The following is a 21,359-nucleotide window of genomic DNA, read 5'->3' as shown; positions in this document are numbered from 1 at the left end:
GCTGACTTCCTGTTGGATTTGGGATATTGCTCCAAGAGACTTTTTTGTACATCTTGATATCTTACACAAGCTTACCAAGTGTCAGACTCATAGATGAAACACAGAGCAGGGGCTGATGTTTTGAAATTTTGAAGGGGGCGCTGTGGAGCCATTTCGCGCTATTCAAGGAAAATGGTTACATAACAACAATGCCTTCATCCATTTGGAGGTGTGGGCCAAATTTCAAGCCTCTATAAACTTGCAAGCCCCTCAAAAGCCACTTCATCTTTCATGTTGAACAGCGTTGCCACCAGGGTGCGCCGTTCAGTTTAAAGTCACAATTTTTGCACTGAAGCATCACGAGGGACTGATGGTGATATTCACCGCTTTTGAGGTGGCCACGATGAACCTGTGAAAATCAGTACAACAAAATTAAAGCCATGACATTTCCTGTTGCCACTAGGTGGCGCTGTACGTATTCCCGACAATGGGCACATCAATCTGTTCAGGGCGGGTCTGACATCATGCCTGTAAAGTCTGGTACTGAACAGACTGGATTTCATTGAGTTATACTAATTTGTTTCTTCATGGCGTGACATCAAAGTTCGCCATGCTGCTGGGGTCACACCCTTTTGCGAAAAGTCACAGTTTTCACTGTAACCCAAGACCAACTCCTTAAGGCTTTCCTGGAGAAATTTGAGGCTGCAGGTGTCACCCATCACTATACTGTACCCCAAAGTGTAAAACATGACATTTCCTGTTCCCACTAGGTGGCGCTGTCCCTGGTGTCAAATATGGCAGTTGAAATATGTTCAGGGGTGGAGCCTTATCATATGTGTTCACTTTGGTCAAGGTCAGAAAATGTATGACAAAATGAGAGGCAATAAGATTTTCATGGCGAGTCATCGAAATTCGCCATGGCGCCACGGCCTCATAGTATTGTGAAAACTCAAAAGCTCCGCAATTTAACATGGCCCAGGTGTGTAGTTGACACTGACCAAAGATGAAGCTTATACAACCAAATCCCAAGGAGGAGTTCGCAAAAGTTCGAGGCATGGAAATGGCAAAATTAGAGCCAAAATGTCACCTTCTCTTCCAAATGGCGGACTTCCTGTTGGGTTTGCATCAATGGGCCCACAGACTTTTTTGTTCGACTCGGCATGATACACATGTGTGCCAAATTTCATACATGTAGCTGAAACGATGTGGTCGTAGGGCTGCATTTAACAAGGCATAGGTGGCGCTGTAGAGCCATTTCCCAGTGCTCATATGTAAAACCATTAAAATACAAAATTTTTCACCAGACCTGGCATGTGTGCAAAATTTCATGAGTTTTTGAGCATGTTTAGGCCCTCAAAAAGGCCCTTGTTTGGGGTGAATAATAATAATAATAATAATAAGAAACGGAGCAGATACAATAGGGCCTTCGCACTCTCGGTGCTCGGGCCCTAATAATAATAATTAAAGCTGCAAGCAGCGTTATGAGGGCCCTCGCACCCCCGGCGCGTCGAGCCACGCCCAACAGCTAAAACCAGCACGTCCGATCTGATGTCACATTGATGGAATTCATGCATTTAACCACCAGCTAACATTTCAACTCATTCATTCATGATTAGTTAGTCGTTCCACTAGGTGGCGCTCTAACCATTATGTACAAATGGCATAACAAACACTTCCGAGCTCGAGTCTAATCACACCTGAGACGTTTGGGAGAGATTGGACATTGTGTTTTTGAGTGACAGCAGATTACTGCTTTTTGGCGAGTGATTCAAACTCTAAGTGCCGCCATAACCACCCCGTTTCCCTGGACGTAAAAAGCTTCGCAATTTAACATCACAAAGGTCTTTAGATTCCACACACTGGAGATTGGTTCAATATGATGAAATCCCTTGGAGGAGTTCGTCAAAGAACGGTGCCTGGAAAGAGGGGAAAATGTCACAAAAATTACACATTAATTTTAAAATGGCTGACTTCCTGTTGGATTTGGGATATTGCTCCAAGAGACTTTTTTGTACATCTTGATATCTCCTATAAGCTTACCAGGTTTCAGACTCATACATAAAACACAGAGCTGGGGCTGATGTTTTGAAATTTTGTAGGGGGCGCTGTGGAGCCATTTTGCGCTATTCAATGAAAATGATCACATAACAACAAAGCCTTAAGCAGAATGGAGGTGTGCGCCAAATTTCAAGCCTCTATAAACTTGCCAAGACCCTCAAAAGCCACTTCATTTTTCACGGTGAACAGCGTTGCCACCAGGGTGCGCCGTTCAGTTTAAAGTCACAATTTTTGCACTAAAGCATCATCAAGGACTGATGGTGATATTCACCGCTTTTGAGATGGCCACTATGAACCTGTGAAAATCAGTACAACAAAGTGTAAGACATGACATTTCCTGTTCCCACTAGGTGGCGCTCTTCATATTCCTGACAATGGGCACATCAATCTGTTCAGGGCGGGTGTGACATCATGCCTGTAAAGTCTGGTACTAATCAGACTGGATTTCATGGAGTTATACTAATTTGTTTCTTCATGGCGAGATATCAAAGTTCGCCATGCTGCTGAGGTCACACCCTTTCGTGAAAAGCCACAGTTTTCACTGTACCCCAAGACCAACTCCTTACGCCTTTCCTGGAGAAATTTGAGGCTGCAGATGTCACCCATCACTATACTGTACCCCAAAGTGTAAAACATGACATTTCCTGTTCCCACTAGGTGGCGCTGTCCTTGATGTCAAATATGGCAGTTGAAATATGTTTAGGGGTGGAGCCTTATCATATGTGTTCACTTTGGTCAAGGTCAGAAAATGTATGACAAAATGAGAGGCAATAAGATTTTCATGGCGAGTCATCGAAATTCGCCATGGCGCCACGGCCTCATAGTATTGTGAAAACTCAAAAGCTCCGCAATTTAACATGGCACAAGGGTGTAGTTGACACTGTCCAAATTTGAAGTTTATAGGACCAAATCCCAAGGAGGAGTTCGTTAAAGTACAAGGCATGGAAATGGCAAAATTAGAGCCAAAATGTCACCTTCTCTTCCAAATGGCGGACTTCCTGTTGGGTTTGCGTCAATGGGCCCACAGACTTTTTTGTTCGTCTTGGCATGATACACATGTGTGCCAAATTTCATACATGTAGCTCAAACGATGTGGTCGTAGGGCTGCATTTAACAAGGCATAGGTGGCGCTCTAGAGCCATTTCCCAGTGCTCATATGTAAAACCATTAAAATACAAAATTTTTCACCAAACCTGGCATGTGTGCAAAATTTCATGAGTTTTTGAGCATGTTTAGGCCCTCAAAAAGGCCCTTGTTTGGGGTGAATAATAATAATAATAATAATTAAAGCTGCAAGCAGCGTTATGAGGGCCCTCGCACCCCCGGCGCGTCGAGCCACGCCCAACACCTAAAACCAGCACGTCCGATCTCATGTCACATTGATGGAATTCATGCATTTAACCACCAGCTAACATTTCAACTCATTCATTCATGATTAGTTAGTCGTTCCACTAGGTGGCGCTCTAACCATTATGTACAAATGGCATAACAAACACTTCCAAGCTCGAGTCTCATCACACCTGAGACGTTTGGGAGAGATTGGACATTGTGTTTTTGAGTGACAGCAGATTACTGCTTTTTGGCGAGTGATTCAAACTCTAAGTGCCGCCATAACCACCCCGTTTCCCTGGACGTAAAAAGCTTCGCAATTTAACATCACAAAGGTCTTTAGATTCCACACACTGGAGAATGGTTCAATATGATGAAATCCCTTGGAGGAGTTCGTCAAAGTATGAAGCCTGAAAAGAGGGGAAAATGTCGCCAAAATTGCACATTAATTTTAAAATGGCTGACTTCCTGTTGGATTTGGGATATTGCTCCAAGAGACTTTTTTGTACATCTTGATATCTCCTATAAGCCTACCAGGTTTCAGATTCATACATAAAACACAGAGCTGGGGCTGTGGTTTTGAAATTTTGTAGGGGGCGCTGTGGAGCCATTTTGGGATATTCAATGAAAATGATCACATAACAACAAAGCCTTCGTCACATTGGAGGTGTGTGCCAAATTTCAAGCCTCTATAAACTTGCCAAGACCCTCAAAAGCCACTTCATCTTTCATGGTGAACAGCGTTGCCACCAGGGTGCGCCGTTCAGTTTAAAGTCACAATTTTTGCACTGAAGCATCACGAGGGACTGATGGTGATATTCACCGCTTTTGAGGTGGCCACGATGAACCTGTGAAAATCAGTACAACAAAATTAAAGCCATGACATTTCCTGTTGCCACTAGGTGGCGCTGTCCGTATTTCCGACAATGGGCACATCAATCTGTTCAGGGCGCGTCTGACATCATGCCTGTAAAGTCTGGTACTGATCAGACTGGATTTCATTGAGTTATACTAATTTGTTTCTTCATGGCGTGACATCAAAGTTCGCCATGCTGCTGGGGTCACACCCTTTCGCGAAAACTCACAGTTTTCACTGTAACCCAAGACCAACTCCTTAAGGCTTTCCTGGAGAAATTTGAGGCTGCAGATGTCACCCATCACTATACTGTACCCCAAAGTGTAAAACATGACATTTCCTGTTCCCACTAGGTGGCGCTGTCCTTGATGTCAAATATGGCAGTTGAAATATGTTCAGGGGTGGAGCCTTATCATATGTGTTCACTTTGGTCAAGGTCAGAAAATGTATGACAGAATGAGAGGCAATAAGATTTTCATGGCGAGTCATCGAAATTCGCCGTGGCGCCACGGCCTCATGGTATTGTGAAAACTCAAAAGCTCCGCAATTTAACATGGCACAAGGGTGTAGTTGACACTGACCAAATATGAAAGTTATGAAATCAAACCCCAAGGAGGAGTTCGCAAAAGTTCGAGGCATGGAAACGGTAAAATCAGAGCCAAAATGTCACCTTCAATCCAAAATGGCGGACTTCCTGTTGGGTTTAGGACATTGCCATAATAGACTTTTTTGTTCGACTCTGAACGTTATATAGGTGTACCGACTTTCAAACATGTAGGTCATACCCATATCGGGGGCTCGCGATTTTCATTTTTCTAGGTGGCGCTACTGAGCTAATTTTCCCTGGCCATGTCTGAGAACATTAAAATACGTAAATTTTCACCAGACCTGACGCGTGTGCAAAAATTCATGAGTTTTCGAGCATGTTTAGGCCCTCAAACGGCCAATTCATTTGCCGAAATAATAATAATAATAATAATAATAATTAAAGCTGCAAGCAGCGTTATGAGGGCCCTCGCACCCCCGGCACGTCGAGCCACTGCCAACACCTCAAACCGGCACGTCCGATGTGATGTCACATTGATGGATTTCATGCTTTTAATCACCAGCTAACATTTCATCTTATTCAACCAGGATTATAGTCATGCCACTAGGTGGCGCTCTAACCATTATTGACAAATAGCATAACAAACATTTCCAAGCTCGAGTCTCATCACACCTGAGACGTTTGGGAGAGATTGGACATTGTGTTTTTTAGTGACAGCAGATTACTGCTTTTTGCGAGTGATTGAAACTCTACGTGCCGCCATGACCACCCCGTTTCCCTGAACGGAAAAAGCTTCGCAATTTAACATCACAAAGGTCTTTAGATTCTACACACTGAAGAATGCTTCAATATGATGAAATCCCTTGGAGGAGTTCGTCAAAGTATGAGGCCTGAAAAGGGGGGAAAATGTCATCAAAATTACACATTAATTTTAAAATGGCTGACTTCCTGTTGGATTTGGGATATTGCTCCAAGAGACTTTTTTGTACATCTTGATATCTTACACAAGCTTACCAAGTGTCAGACTCATAGATGAAACACAGAGCAGGGGCTGATGTTTTGAAATATTGTAGGGGGCGCTGTGGAGCCATTTCGCGCTATTCAATGAAAATGATCACATGCCAACAAAGCCTTCATCCATTTGGAGGTGTGTGCCAAATTTCAAGCCTCTATAAACTTTCCAAGCCCCTCAAAAGCCACTTCATCTTTCATGGTGAACCGCGTTACCACCAGGGTGCGCCGTTCAGTTTAAAGTCACAATTTTTGCACTGAAGCATCACGAGGGACTGATGTTGATATTCACCGCTTTTGAGGTGGCCACGATGAACCTGTGAAAATCAGTACAACAAAATGAAAGCCATGACATTTCCTGTTGCCACTAGGTGGCGCTGTCCGTATTTCCGACAATGGGCACATCAATCTGTTCAGGGCGGGTCTGACATCATGCCTGTAAAGTCTGGTACTGATCAGACTGGATTTCATTGAGTTATACTAATTTGTTTCTTCATGGCGTGACATCAAAGTTCGCCATGCTGCTGGGGTCACACCCTTTCATGAAAAGTCACAGTTTTCACTGTAACCCAAGACCAACTCCTTAAGGCTTTCCTGGAGAAATTTGAGGCTGCAGATGTCACCCATCACAATACTGTACCCCAAAGTGTAAAACATGACATTTCCTGTTCCCACTAGGTGGCGCTGTACCTGGTGTCAAATATGGCAGTTGAAATATGTTCAGGGGTGGAGCCTTATCATATGTGTTCACTTTGGTCAAGGTCAGAAAATGTATGACAAAATGAGAGGCAATAAGATTTTCATGGCGAGTCATCGAAATTCGCCATGGCGCCACGGCCTCATAGTATTGTGAAAACTCAAAAGCTCCGCAATTTAACATGGCACAAGGGTGTAGTTGACACTGTCCAAATTTGAAGGTTATGAAATGAAACCCCAAGGAGGAGTTCGCAAAAGTTCGAGGCATGGAAATGGCAAAATTAGAGCCAAAATGTCACCTTCTCTTCCAAATGGCGGACTTCCTGTTGGGTTTGCGTCAATGGGCCCACAGACTTTTTTGTTCGTCTTGGCATGATACATATGTGTGCCAAATTTCATACATGTAGCTCAAACGATGTGGTCGTAGGGCTGCATTTAACAAGGCATAGGTGGCGCTCTAGAGCCATTTCCCAGTGCTCATATGTAAAACCATTAAAATACAAAATTTTTCACCAGACCTGGCATGTGTGCAAAATTTCATGAGTTTTTGAGCATGTTTAGGCCCTCAAAAAGGCCCTTGTTTCGCCTGAATAATAATAATAATAATAATAATAATAATAATAAGAAACGGAGCAGATACAATAGGGCCTTCGCACTCTCGGTGCTCGGGCCCTAATAATAAACAGAGCAATTACAATAGGGCCTTCGCACTGTCAGTGCTCGGGCCCTAATAATAAGAAACGGAGCAGATACAATAGGGCCTTCGCACTCTCAGTGCTCGGGCCCTAATTAAAGCTGCAAGCAGCGTTATGAGGGCCCTCGCACCCTGACGTGTCGAGCCACGCCCAACACCTAAAACCAGCACGTCCGATGTGATGTCACATTGATGGAATTCATACATTTAACCACCAGCTAACATTTCATTTGGTTCAACCATGAGTGTAGTCGTCCCACTAGGTGGCGCTCTAACCATTATAGACAAAGGGTATAACAAACATTTCCGAGCTCGAGTCTCATCACGCCTGCGACCTTTGGGAGAGATTGGACTTTGTGTCTTTGAGTGACAGCATATTACTGCTTTTTGGCCAGTGATTGAAACTCCACGTGCCGCCATGACCACCCCGTTTCCTTGAACGTAAAAAGCTTCGCAATTTAACATCACAAAGGTCTTTAGATTCCACACACTGGAGAATGGTTCAATATGATGAAATCCCTTGGAGGAGTTCGTCAAAGTATGAAGCCTGAAAAGAGGGGAAAATGTCGCCAAAATTGCACATTAATTTTAAAATGGCTGACTTCCTGTTGGATTTGGGATATTGCTCCAAGAGACTTTTTTGTACATCTTGATATTTTCCATAAGCTTACCAGGTTTCAGACTCATAGATGAAACACAGAGCAGGGGCTGTTGTTTTGAAATATTGTAGGGGGCGCTGTGGAGCAATTTCGCGCTATTCAATGAAAATGATCACATGACAACAAAGCCTTCATCCATTTGGAGGTGTGTGCCAAATTTCAAGCCTCTATAAACTTGCCAAGACCCTCAAAAGCCACTTCATCTTTCATGTTGAACAGCGTTGCCACCAGGGTGCGGCGTTCAGTTTAAAGTCACAATTTTTGCACTGAAGCATCACGAGGGACTGATGGTGATATTCACCGCTTTTGAGGTGGCCAAGATGAACCTGTGAAAATCAGTACAACAAAATTAAAGCCATGACATTTCCTGTTGCCACTAGGTGGCGCTGTCCGTATTTCCGACAATGGGCACATCAATCTGTTCAGGGCGGGTCTGACATCATGCCTGTAAAGTCTGGTACTGATCAGACTGGATTTCATTGAGTTATACTAATTTGTTTCTTCATGGCGTGACATCAAAGTTCGCCACGCCGCTGGGGTCACACCCTTTTGCGAAAAGTCACAGTTTTCACTGTAACCCAAGACCAACTCCTTAAGGCTTTCCTGGAGAAATTTGAGGCTGCAGATGTCACCCATCACTATACTGTACCCCAAAGTGTAAAACATGACATTTCCTGTTCCCACTAGGTGGCGCTGTCCTTGATGTCAAATATGGCAGTTGAAATATGTTCAGGGGTGGAGCCTTATCATATGTGTGCTCTTTGGTCCAGATCGGAACATGTATGACAGAATGAGAGGCAATAAGATTTTCATGGCGAGTCATCAAAATTCGCCATGGCGCCACGGCCTCATACTATTGTGAAAACTCAAAAGCTCCGCAATTTAACATGGCACAAGGGTGTAGTTGACACTGACCAAATATGAAGGTTATGAAATCAAACCCCAAGGAGGAGTTCGCAAAAGTTCGAGGCATGGAAATGGCAAAATTAGAGCCAAAATGTCACCTTCTCTTCCAAATGGCGGACTTCCTGTTGGGTTTGCGTCAATGGGCCCACAGACTTTTTTGTTCGTCTTGGCATGATACACATGTGTGCCAAATTTCATACATGTAGCTCAAACGATGTGGTCGTAGGGCTGCATTTAACAAGGCATAGGTGGCGCTCTAGAGCCATTTCCCAGTGCTCATATGTAAAACCATTAAAATACAAAATTTTTCACCAGACCTGGCATGTGTGCAAAATTTCATGAGTTTTTGAGCATGTTTAGGCCCTCAAAAAGGCCCTTGTTTCGCCTGAATAATAATAATAATAATAATAATAATAATAATAATAATAAGAAACGGAGCAGATACAATAGGGCCTTCGCACTCTCGGTGCTCGGGCCCTAATAATAATAATAATAATAATAATAATAATAAGAAACGGAGCAGATACAATAGGGCCTTCGCACTCTCGGTGCTCGGGCCCTAATAATAATAATAATAATAATAATAATAATAATAAGAAACGGAGCAGATACAATAGGGCCTTCGCACTCTCAGTGCTCGGGCCCTAATGATACTTGGTGAGGTAATGTAGTTCAAGCGGTAAGGAAGTTGAGAAGTAGATGGCATCTACTTCTCAACTTCAGCATCGATTTCACAGGTCTTTCCTCCCCACTGCTGTCAGACTCCACAACAAAGACTTTGCAGCTAATCGAACACACAAACCCACACATGTGCAATAAGACTAAGTGCAATATTCTTTTTCTGACAAAATTGTATTTTAACTCAGTTGTATATAGCATTTGTATTCTATTTTTATCCTATTGTATATTTTATTTTATTCTATTGTATATAGTATTTTATTTTATTCTTTTCTATTCTGTACAGTTGTGTACAGTATCTTATTCTTATTGTATTCCAGTGTTCTCTAATTTTTGCTATATAACTGTGCACTGTTCACTTTCTGCTGTAACAAAACAAATTTCCCATGTGTGGGACTAATAAAGGTGATGTTATCAGCAGACTGGTCAAATTTCTTCTTAGTGTATTTTATTTTCTGGCATCTCCATTCTGCCATCTCATTTTGTATACTTTTTTTTTTTTACACGCACCTGAACCTCATTAGTCACTACCATTAAGAAATAGGTTAGATCAAACAACACAATCTAAAAAAAGAAACAAGAATAAGAATATTCATTTAATTTACACACCCATTTACACAACTAAATGGTTTGAAAAGTAAAACACTTTATACAGTAAAACTCAAAAGGTTGCTTTAAAGAAAATAAACAATACTATGCAAAAAGGAAAAACCCTTCATTTGGTTGCACCCAGTGATGCTATCAATGACATCATGAACTTATATAAACAGGAAGTGCTGGGCCAGCCCCTCCGATACATCATGTACTTAGCAATTAACCACTAGAGAGCTGGACAGGTATGTTTATCATATTATTATATTGGGCAAATCTCTTACATATTTGGACCTGGGGAAAGAATTGATTGTGAACTGGGAGGGGAAAATGCTTAAAACTATAAACTTCTATAAACTTTTAAAGTAAACACGATGCATTTAAGGTTATCCTGTTTGGTTTTTATTTAAGAAAAGAATTTTTTCCACTGTGTGAGGACTGAGTCTGTTTCTTGGATGTAATTTCTCCTGCCTTAGAGAAAATCCTCTCACATGGAACAGATGATGCTGGAGTGCACAGAAACTGCAACGCAAGTTTGTAAAGATGGGGGTATACAGTCTTCCTGGTTGCCCAGAAGTAGAGTGGATCCTCTGTCCGGGGAATCAAAGGATCTGCCATGTACCTCTGTACGTCCACTGTGGTATCTATGGTAGCATTCCTTGGCTGCCTCTCCACCACATGGCTTCTCACAGATCCCACAGACCATCACCTAAAAAAAAAAATAAAAAAAATAAAATGGCTGCACATTTTGTAGAATAACAAAGATTTATTTATTTATTTATTTATTTATTATAATAAATAATAATACTCACATTCTCCTCATGGCTGGTGGTTACCAGATAGTCATGGAGGCCTGTGTGAATGGGGCCTTATCCACTTGATTCTATACAGTCACCATGATTGTCACACAAGCAAAACAGCAGACAAGTTAAGGTCACGTGGTTAGAGGTCACATGTATATAATATAGACCTCTGCCTCCACAGAAGTTGGCGTCCCAGGTGGCATTAATGGGCATTTAACAAAGGTTTATTATGACCTGACCTACTTACAGCAAGCACTGAAAATAAAAATGATAATGTCTCTGAGATAGATCTTTTCCTTTCTGCTCTCTCATTTGCCAGCTGTTTAGGCACATGCTGCATCGAGAATTCATGGATGAGGAGACAAGGCCACTATCCAGGAGGTTTACAGAATGGGTCTACGGACCTGTTCATTCTTCACTTTATGACATGACCTCCATTGACACCAATGAAGAAAACTCTGTGTTAGAGATAATAATTTTTGGGAGTGAGATTCCGGTGAGAAATTCCAATTTTGACCTCATTTTAATTTATTTTATTATATTTCTATGCTTTATTCCCTCCAATGTTTTAGATAAAGTAGGAAATGGGGTATGCTGTGGGGTATGTTTGTAGAGGCAGTAGAGCCTTTTAAACAATGATGGAAACAGTGTTGAATGTGCTCAGATGAAACTAGAAGTACTCTATGCATAGGCAGTGTAGAGAGAAATTAACAGTAGCAAAATCCTCTTGCCTCACTGTGCTTAGATAGTATTGCATGGGATAAGTTTAGCAAATATTAAATATATGATATATACTGTTCTATCGAAATTTAAAACAAATGTCCTCTTATGTGCATCTCATTTTTCTCAGAAACAAAAATCAGGAAAAAAATCAGGTAATTCTTTGTTTTTACATTCATCTGGTCCCAATCAGCCCAAATAGCAAAGAGAAATTAAAAATGCATGCCATGAAAGAGTTTGGGTTAATATAAAGGAGGTTAATATAAAACCTATCTTGTAAATTTCAGAATCGTCCCGAGATGCTTCAGATTGAACCACTTCGCAGTCTTCTTCAGAATAAGTGGGAAAGGTTCGCTTCCAAATTATTCTTGATGAATTTCTTGCTTTATGTGGTTTACCTGACCATCTTCACTGCTGTGGCCTTGCACAGAAAGGATGGAAAGGTAAAAAGGGTTAAACATCCTCTAACTTAAATGACAAATGTTTATGTTTTAAGACATTCACCTTTGCCTAAGCAAAGACTCTTAAACCCTCAGCCGCCATTTCCCATTGAAAATTTTCCACTTGACCATCTCCGTTGTGTTGGTGAGATCCTCAGTGTCTTTGGAGCACTAATCTTTCTCTATAAGACGCTAAGAAAGTGGAACCTGGTCACATCATTCACACAGAAAGAGTTAAACTTACTAATGTAATAACCTTCAAATCCCTAGATAAATCATTTCTGTAGGAACCCTCCGAATTTCAGGGTCCTATCTATTGATGGATTCAATGATATTGTGTTGTAAGTATCACCATGAAATATTTATATATACCCTGACCTTACTATTACTGCTGTCTTAGAAATCTCTTGTCTTTGCAGTTTCCTGCAGGCAGCACTCCTGATCTGTGTGATTATGTATGGCTGTGGGCAGGAGGAATACGTTGGACTTCTTGTGCTCTCCTTGCTTCTTGCCTGGGTGAACTTTCTTTACTACCTAAGAGGTTCCAAGCAATTAGGGATGTATGGTGTCATGATGCAAAGGGTAAGGGTTTTGTTACCAAAACTATGAAAATAGGCTGCCTGGGCAGATATGAGTGGCTCAGTTTAAAATATGTGTCTCTCTTTACATGATCTTACGTGACCTGTTGCACTTTTTATCCGTTTACTGTGTCTTGCTTTTTGGATTTTCTGCTGGTAAGATTTTAATAGACTCCAAATCTAAGAACATACGAATGTGCAAAATAGATGCTTACCAAGATTTGCAGTTTTGACTTGGATTTTCTCTCTTTTTTTTTTTTTTTATAGCTTTTGTTGCTCTTATACGTGACCCGCCTACAGTAGTGTCAGCTGCCCAAAACCTGACAGCTGACATACAGCTACAAGGAAGGAGCTTGACTGCTTCTGTAAATAAGCTAGGTTATAGAGACGTTCGTTTTACTATACTGGAAATGTTCAAGTTCACTATTGGAATGGGAGATCTGCAGTTCACGGACGACGTTCAGTACAAAGAAGTTTACCACATCCTGCTCATCTCTTACATAGTTCTCACATACATCCTCCTGCTGAACATGCTGATAGCCCTGATGAGCAACACAGTTGAAAGACTCTCAAACCAAAGCAAAAACATCTGGAACCTGCAGGTGGGATGCTGTTAAAGTCTGCAACCATGACCTCAAAAAATTCCAGGCAATTCTTCATTATATTAGTTAAGATACTGGATATTATATTTTATTTACAAGTCACCTCAGTAAATGGTAAATGGCCTGTATTTGTATAGCGCTTTACTTAGTCCCTATGGACCCCAAAGTGCTTTACACTACATTCAGTCATCCACACACACATTCACACACTGGTGATGGCAAACTACACTGTAGCCACAGCTGCCCTGGAGCGCACTGACAGAGGCGAGGCTGCCGGACACTGGTGCCACCGAGCCCTCTAACCACCACCAGTAGACAACGGGTGAAGTGTCTTGCCCAAGGACACAACGACCAAGGCCACGATCGCCCCAGTATCTGCCACAGTATCACTGTCATTGGACAGAAGTGAGCTTCACTGACTCATCAGACTCCAAATTTTATGACCTCCTACAGAGTAAACAGACACACACTGACACTTAGGTAAACAGTGGACTGACAGCCTACACTGACTACAGATGAGTACTATAGAGTCTTTGTTCTCTACCCAGCCACTTGCTAGGAGCTAGAGTTATGCACTTGAATTGGCATGGGTAAAAAAACAAAATTCAGTTGACTCTAATCTTTAATTCAATTCAATTTGAATTCAGTTTTATTTATATAGCGCCAAATCATAACAACAGTAGCCTCAAGGCGCTTTATATTGTAGACCCTACAATAATACATACAGAGAAAATGACCCCCAATGAGCAAGTACTTTGGTGACAGTGGGAAAAAAAACTCCCTTTTAACAGGAAGAAACCTCCAGCAGAACCAGGCTCAGGAAGGGGCGGGGCCATCTGCTGCGACCGGTTGGGGTGAGAGAAGGAAGACAGGATAAAGACATGCTGTGGAAGAGAGACAGAGATTAATAACAGGTACGATTCAATGCAGAGAGGTCTGTTAATACATAGTGAGTGAAAAAGGTGACTGACTAATAGACCTCTCTGCATTGAATCATACCTGTTATTCTACTGTGTAATATAAAGCGCCTTGAGGCAACTGTTGTTGTAATTTGACGCTATATAAATAAAATTGAATTGAATTGAATTGAAAAGGAAAAACTCAATGCATCATGGGAGTCCCCCAGCAGCATGTGCCTACTGCAGCATAACTAAGGGAGGATTCAGGGTCACCTGGTCCAGCCCTAACTATATGCTTTAGCAAAAAGGAAAGTTTTAAGCCTAATCTTAAAAGTGTCTGTCTCCCAAATCCAAACTGGAAGCAAGCTTCACAGCAGCCTTACTGGTAGGACAAAAGACCACACGCACATTTTTACGATTTCTTTCTGCAAAAATGCTACTAAAGAGGCACCATTTAAATCTTCAGGGATTCGAGGGCCTGTAAATCTGCTCTTGAAGAGGATACACAACCGTGGTCAACATCAGCAGCAGTCCCACATTCCCTAGATTAAGCAGAATATAAAAATCCCCCAATTATTTTTGCTAGAGCCATAACCAGATTAGACTGAAGTAGCTTTATATTAGTCACTGCTAATAATGATGTTTTATTGCACTTTAAGCAGCTCCAGTCTGAAACAAGCAGTTCTATCTCATGTCCCTTTCAAGCTTTCTCCCTGAAAGCCCACTATGTCCTGACTGGTTTCCCATTACCTGTCTTCTATAAACAGAGCTTCAGCTTGTTACACACTAAGTTACTACAATTAATTCATTAAAAATATCTTTCCTAAACGGTGTGCTTTCCTGTATTGTGTCCTTCTTCTGTGGAAAGCATGGAGATGCACCAGTCACTCAGAGGCAAGGCAAGGCAAGGCAAGTTTATTTGTATAGCACAATTCAACAACAAGGTGATTCAAAGTGCTTTACAGAGACATTAGAAACAAAAACAAATAAAAAGCATGATTTAAAATTGATTAAAACAAGCAAACAAACTAATTAACAAACAAACAAACAAACAAACAAACAAACAAACAAACAAACAAACAAACAAACAAACAAACAAAACAGTGTATAAAATGAGAGAAAGGAGTATGATAATACTCTTGCCCACTGACACGGAGAGGGAAGAATGGTTAGCTTAAATTAGTAGGTGCAATTTTTCTCAGACTAAAGTTACAGCTTGTGTTAATATACAAAATATTACATTTATATATTTGTATTTTCAGTAAACCCTGCTTATTATATCCAAGGGCAAGATGAGACTAAAAACAGCTCGCCCCACTGTCTTTGTGCATTGCACTGTGTTTAGAAAGCACATTTTCACTGCTAATATGCGCTATAAAATAGGATTGCACTCACAGTTATATGTAAAATAGTTTTATATGGTTGCAGAAAGAAACAGGTGCATTTCAGCCTGTGATTTTCCACAGCCTCTCTATTGTATATGTGGGTGTTACCCCTATTAAAACATAGTCCAGACCCAGCCTTTGGTGGACAGATGCAACAATCATTGACTCAACAGCAATGAATTCCTAACACAGCAATACTTAAATAGAAACAACAAATGCAGGTGTAACTCTTAATAAGGGGGAGATTACCTGTAAATACACTGATGCTGTTTTCGAAACAATGGCTATTTTCAATTTCAATCTATCACTGGGACAGATACAGCAGAAATTCGAGAAAGTGAGAATAGTTACACTAACTCAGCAATTCCCAAAGTCAAAAACGCTGAGGTCCACTAAAAACTAGAAAATCAAAGTACAGAAGAAAGTGATGTATTTTGCTAAAAATCTTATCTAAAAAAAACAACGTTAAGCCCATTGGATGATCCACATGCAGTGTTGGGAAGGTTACTTTTAAAATGTATTTCACTACAGATTACAGAATACATGCCCCAAAATGTATTTTGTAACATATTCCGTTACATTACTCAATGAGAGTAACGTATTCTGACTACTTTGGATTACTTAATATATTATCAAGCTTTTTACAACTACTTGAATGTGCAATTGTTGTGTGATTTATTCGTATTACTGAAGGTTACTCGCCATACCAATAGCAACTAGATTTTTAAATCTTAATATAAATGAGTAAGTGAACATTAGGTAAGGCTGCACTTTTAGCAGCGATCTCGTATTAAAACGATTCTGCGCGTATATAAAACAAGTCTGAGGCTCCAAACCGTAGTAAAGGGACTAATACAGGGGTGGCCAACTCCAGGCCTCGAGAGCCGGCATCCTGCAGGTTTTTGATCTCACCCTGGGTCAACACACCTGAATCAAATGATTAGTTCATTACCAGGCTTCTGGAGAACTTCAAGACATGCTGAGGGGATCATTTAGCCATTTGAATCAGCTGTGTTGGATCAAGGACATCTAAAACCTAAAGGCTCTCGAGGCCTGGAGTTGGCCACCCCTGGGTTAATATGTTGGTTCCATGTCGGGCTTGTAGCCGAAAACTAGCTTTACTTTGTTGTGTGGGTCAACTTTGCTAGCGAGAGACAGAGAGAGGCGTTGAAAGGCTGCTCCAACGGAGCTTATTGTCTTTGGAGGAAAACACGAACACAGTGTACAGTCGAGTCTTAATAGCTTACTTACAACTGGGCTACACTGCCCATGAGGCTGCATTCTTTCGGGCTATGCCTGGAACACTCTGCCTATTGCCTTTATATTAAATAATTTTTTGAACAATAATTTAAAGATAATATTTCTTCATGTCGTTATGTGGCCGCAAGTAGAGGTGACATGGGCCGTGACATTGAGACACAGCCATTAGAGCCTCTTAGTACGTGTTTTTTTTTGGGTTTCCACTGACGTGGAATTACCAAAAGATTGCATAGCCTAACATGTGAAACAGGAAAAGACCACTGTGTGATCCTTTGTTGGTCGTGTATCTTGGTCTTCAAGTTTATATTATTTATATTATGGTTAAGCTGAGGACAGGAGATTCCTGGACTGAAGTTTCAATTTGTGCCCGTTTCTGTAGTTCAGATAGCAGATGGCTGCCCCTTCCAGGCCTGGTTCTGTTGGAGTTTTCTACCTGTTAAAGGGGAGTTTTTCTTTCCCACTGTTGCCAAGTGCTTCCTTGTTTGATTGGTGGTTTTCTCTGTATTATTGCAGTGTCTCCTTCATACAATGTAAAACATCTTCAGGTGAATGCTTTTGCAATTCAGCGTGATATAAATAAAATAAAACTAAATTGAACTATTTTCTTCCAACTGTTCTAACTGAAGGAAGAAGTCATCATGAAGTGCCTAAAACTGCAATTCCTCCAATGTCAACTCAAAGCTATTTCCACAAGTTGGGCAATCCACCCACAAACTGAGGTTAAAATGTTCAACTTAACAGCAATGAAAAGCAGGTTTAAAGATGGCACAGAAAGTGTTCGTCTTTATGCACTGTTTCCTACTTAACAACAGGCAGAGGAAGTTTTTTTTCTAATAACCCATCAATCCGGATGCTCAAGTTATGGTGCGGCTGCTTTGATTGACGAGTGTGCTGACACAGTTAGCTTTAGTCCAAAGCTGCAGGCTAGGCAATAACTTTGCTGACTGGAGTTATTGAACTCGTATTCTTTGTTTGTTTTTTTTGTTGGTCTGTGTCTTATAGAATATTTCAAAATAATTATCTGGCATGAAACTGATTGTCCAAGAAGTCTGTGCTTCAGGTTTGGTGAATGAAATTCGGGAATTTTATTATGTTACTCAGCACTAGTCAGCAGGTATCTGTGCGTTGCATCGATAGTTTATGCATGCAGTTATCTAAACAAACTGGCTAGCATTAGCTTATAACTTAGCCCTCTTATCTAAGTATGTTGCCAGTTTAGCAACAGTCAAATTGGTAAAACTGATGACATCTTTTACAGTGCCGAGAGAAAGAATGTGCCTTTTCCTAACTTCTCTTTTTTATTTTTACCCCCGACTGAAGAACATCTAAAGTAGGGGTGGGGGAATTCAGGCCTCAAGTAGGCAAAAGTGGAATATCACATTTTCAAAGTAGAGAAAGTAAGCCCCCCTCCACCACTGTTCACAACATGTCTTTGATAACCAAAGACAATTATATAAATCAATCAAAATCTAGAGAGTAGTGATGTGTGGATATATCGATTCCTTCGATACCAATCATTTATGTTCTAGAATCGATTCTCACATTAAAATATCGATAGTTTAGTAATTTAGGGTAAATTTGTAGTTTATCATTAACAGGAACACAGTGGGAAGAACCTATTTCATTCGGATTGTCTAGACTGGAAGGAACTACTTCCTCTTCCGCCTTTCATAGTCATGAGCGAAATACGGCCCCTTGGTGTGCGCACTCACAATAATGGCTGGAGTCATGTGTGGACGTATTTTACATCCACAAACGTGGTTTGTGATACATGTGGCAAGAAAGTGAGGTGTTGTGGCAACACCACAAATTTGTCAAACACCTCAGAGTAAACCATCACAGAATACGACGAGCGTATGTTGAGGCGAACTGAAGAGGGGTTGGAAGAGGAGGAGTGGACAGGGACAGGTGCTGCTAGGGCGAGACAGACATCTCTCACGGAGTCCTTTAGTGCTGCAGGCAGGCAAGGTGTTCAAGTAGCACACAACTTCAGGTTTTTTATTTCTATATGATGAATTCTGCATTATTAGGTGATAAGAACAAGTAATCTGATGACCTGTAATCATTATGCTATAATTTGAGATACAATAAATAAAATATGTTTTTGTACAAAGTGTTGGTATCGGATCAGTATCGTCGATACCACCCTGAATTTTACTTGGTATCGGATCGGAAAGGAAAATCAGTGGTATCGCACATCACTACTAGAGACAGTTATGTCTGTCCTGCAGGTTTTAGATATCACCCTGGGTCAACACAACTGAATCAAATGACTCGTTCATTACCAGGCCTCGGAAGACATGTTGAGGAGGTCATTTAACCTTTTAAATCAGCTGTGTTGGATCAAGGATGCATCTAAAACCTCTAGGACACCGGCCCTTGAGACCTGGAGTTCCCCACCAATGATCTAAAGAACTGCTGGCTTCACTTGTCAGTTAAGATCAGTGTTCATGATTCAACAACAATAAAGAAACCAAGCAAAAACAGCGCCTATGGGAAAGTTCCAAGGTGAAACAAACAATCAGACCTGGTGGTAGTGTGATGGTCTGGCTGCTTTGGAAGCTGGACGACTTGCTGTAATAGATGGAACCATAAATTCTGCTCTACCTGAAAAAACCTAAAGGAGAATGTTGTCCATTCAATATTCATACAAATATTTTTCTACTTAAACTGAATTCAGATTCAAGTGAAATTCCATATATGCAGTTTTATTAGCTTTAAACCCTTGAAACATGTTGCTCACAAAAAAAGTCAGTCAATAGCTGTGTTTGAAAACTTTATTTTGGTTAGGGGAATGTTTGTGCAAGACATTTTTTCCTGAAGGTTAGGCAAAAGTGGAATATCACATTTTCAAAGTAGAGAAAGTAAGCCCCCCCTCCACCACTGTTCACAACATGTCTTTGATAACCAAAGACAATTATATAAATCAGTCAAAATCTAGAGAGAGTTATGTCTGCGCCCCAGTAAATATTGCCATCTGAATCAACTTAAAAGCTGAGCTACAACATCCTTAAGTAGATGTGATTCTTGATGCGGTTCTTGTACAATATTTCTGTATTTTAATGCATTTCCAGATTTCTGGGTAAAGCCAGAACATTTGAGGTGCACTCTGCAGAAAGGAACGACTCACTCTAGATTTTTTCTTTTTTTTTTTTAAAGTCATTTAGTTTTTGTTTTTCCTCTTTGTCTTTTTCCTTTTTTTAAATAAATGCGCATTTCACATCGGTACGTTTACTTCACACGACTTTATTGAACCCCAGCAGCTTTTTGTTAGGTCACCAGGTTGCTGCTCATTAACAAGCTTTTACAGGCTTTCAGCCAGAGTGGTTAGAGAGGGACTTCTGGTCACTTTGGTCAGTGAGTCAGCAGCAAACAGTTCACACATCCTGACAGTGTTTGGGAATCGTGGCACACTCCAGGACTTCAGTCCATGACACAGTATCAGTAGTTATACTAAGCAGCTTGGTCCCCCCCATCAGAGATCAACTTTGTGCACCTCTGTCAGCATGCACACCTGTGTGCAAGTACCCAAGCTTAACATACACGCAAGCACTCAGTCTCACTCACACACACACACACACACACACTTCTCCATACTACACCCAGTGGAGGCACTTCATATGAAACTGCAGAACCTGACTGTGGTGGGCTGTAACGAGGCAGTTCAACATTAACAGGGTGGGTCTGTCTAATCCTTTAGTGTTTTCACCCAGTCAACTTAATGTTAAAGAAACTCAAACAGGCTTGGAAGGTCTTTAGGCCACAGTGGGTCAGACTTCACTCTGCCACCTTGAATACTGGTCAGTTTTAATTCATTAATACATAATCTTCTTTAAAATTTGGCTCGTAAGACATACAAACAGCCAAACATACCTGCATTTGACTGGTGACAACTTTCACCCATCAAATAAATAGGAACTTGTTTCACTGATACAGCCCATATCATCACCACAGACACACAGACACACACACACACACACACAGATCATACGTGTGTGTCAAGATTTAATTTAATAGCAGCTTCAGGGGGCAGGCACATCAAAACTGAGAGCCAGAAAAAAACAAAAAAAAACTAAAAACCTAAACTAAAAAGTAATTAAAAAAAAAAACTGCCATTAAGTACAAAGACTGAACTCCAGAAAAGCTACAGCTTGTAAGAGAATTGTCTCTTTGAAGATTTATCTTGCAATTCTTTCTCCCTTTTAATCTGTACGATGTTCTGAGAACAATCCAGTTAGGAAAAAAAGAACTGCTGTTGTGAAAGACATTAAAGCAATGATGCAAACCTATTGCCTGCATCAATATGTCACCTATGGCACCTAATGTGAAAATACCTATGGCTTCAGGATGCAGTGGTCCAAAAAATAAATTAAACTATGAGGATATTACATGTAACAACTAAAAACAGTTCAAATACCTTAAAATAACTGCTACATCCCTGGGCTAAATACCTATTAAATCTGCTATCAAGTCATTTTTTTCTCCACTATCCTAAATCCTTAGATAGGCAACATTTCAGACAGAAGGATGAGGGCTTTATAATCTGGGATGAGTAGCATTATTACCTTAAGGCAATATCATCCATTCCTACTGCCTGTCCATGTTAACACCTCCCAAATAATCCAACATTAGCTTTAAACAGGGAAACCAAAGTTCAGGGGCAAAAAA

General features: G+C 40.9%; 1 protein-coding gene across 1 annotated transcript in view; it reads left to right on the top strand.

The window, feature by feature from the left end:
* LOC146560295 (transient receptor potential cation channel subfamily V member 1-like) overlaps positions 1-13,175 on the top strand; it is an 87,779-nt gene extending 74,604 nt beyond the window's left edge. Inside the window, exons 6-12 of the mRNA XM_085244404.1 lie at positions 11,127-11,303; positions 11,815-11,970; positions 12,064-12,167; positions 12,255-12,308; positions 12,387-12,549; positions 12,611-12,701; positions 12,813-13,175. Of these exons, the coding sequence (XP_085100530.1) occupies positions 11,127-11,303; positions 11,815-11,970; positions 12,064-12,167; positions 12,255-12,308; positions 12,387-12,549; positions 12,611-12,701; positions 12,813-13,162 (1,095 nt within the window). The 3' untranslated portion in view covers positions 13,163-13,175. The remainder of the gene's footprint in view (positions 1-11,126; positions 11,304-11,814; positions 11,971-12,063; positions 12,168-12,254; positions 12,309-12,386; positions 12,550-12,610; positions 12,702-12,812) is intronic.
* Positions 13,176-21,359: the final 8,184 nt, after the last annotated feature.

The sequence above is a fragment of the Mchenga conophoros genome, linkage group LG14 (genome assembly GCF_057382185.1).
Source record: "Mchenga conophoros isolate Kocher_MC1m ecotype Shallow Benthic linkage group LG14, M_conophoros_male_GT1.1, whole genome shotgun sequence".
NCBI lineage: Eukaryota > Metazoa > Chordata > Actinopteri > Cichliformes > Cichlidae > Mchenga > Mchenga conophoros.
Note: the sequence above shows the minus strand (reverse complement) of the source record. Positions and strands in the feature narration are given on the sequence as shown.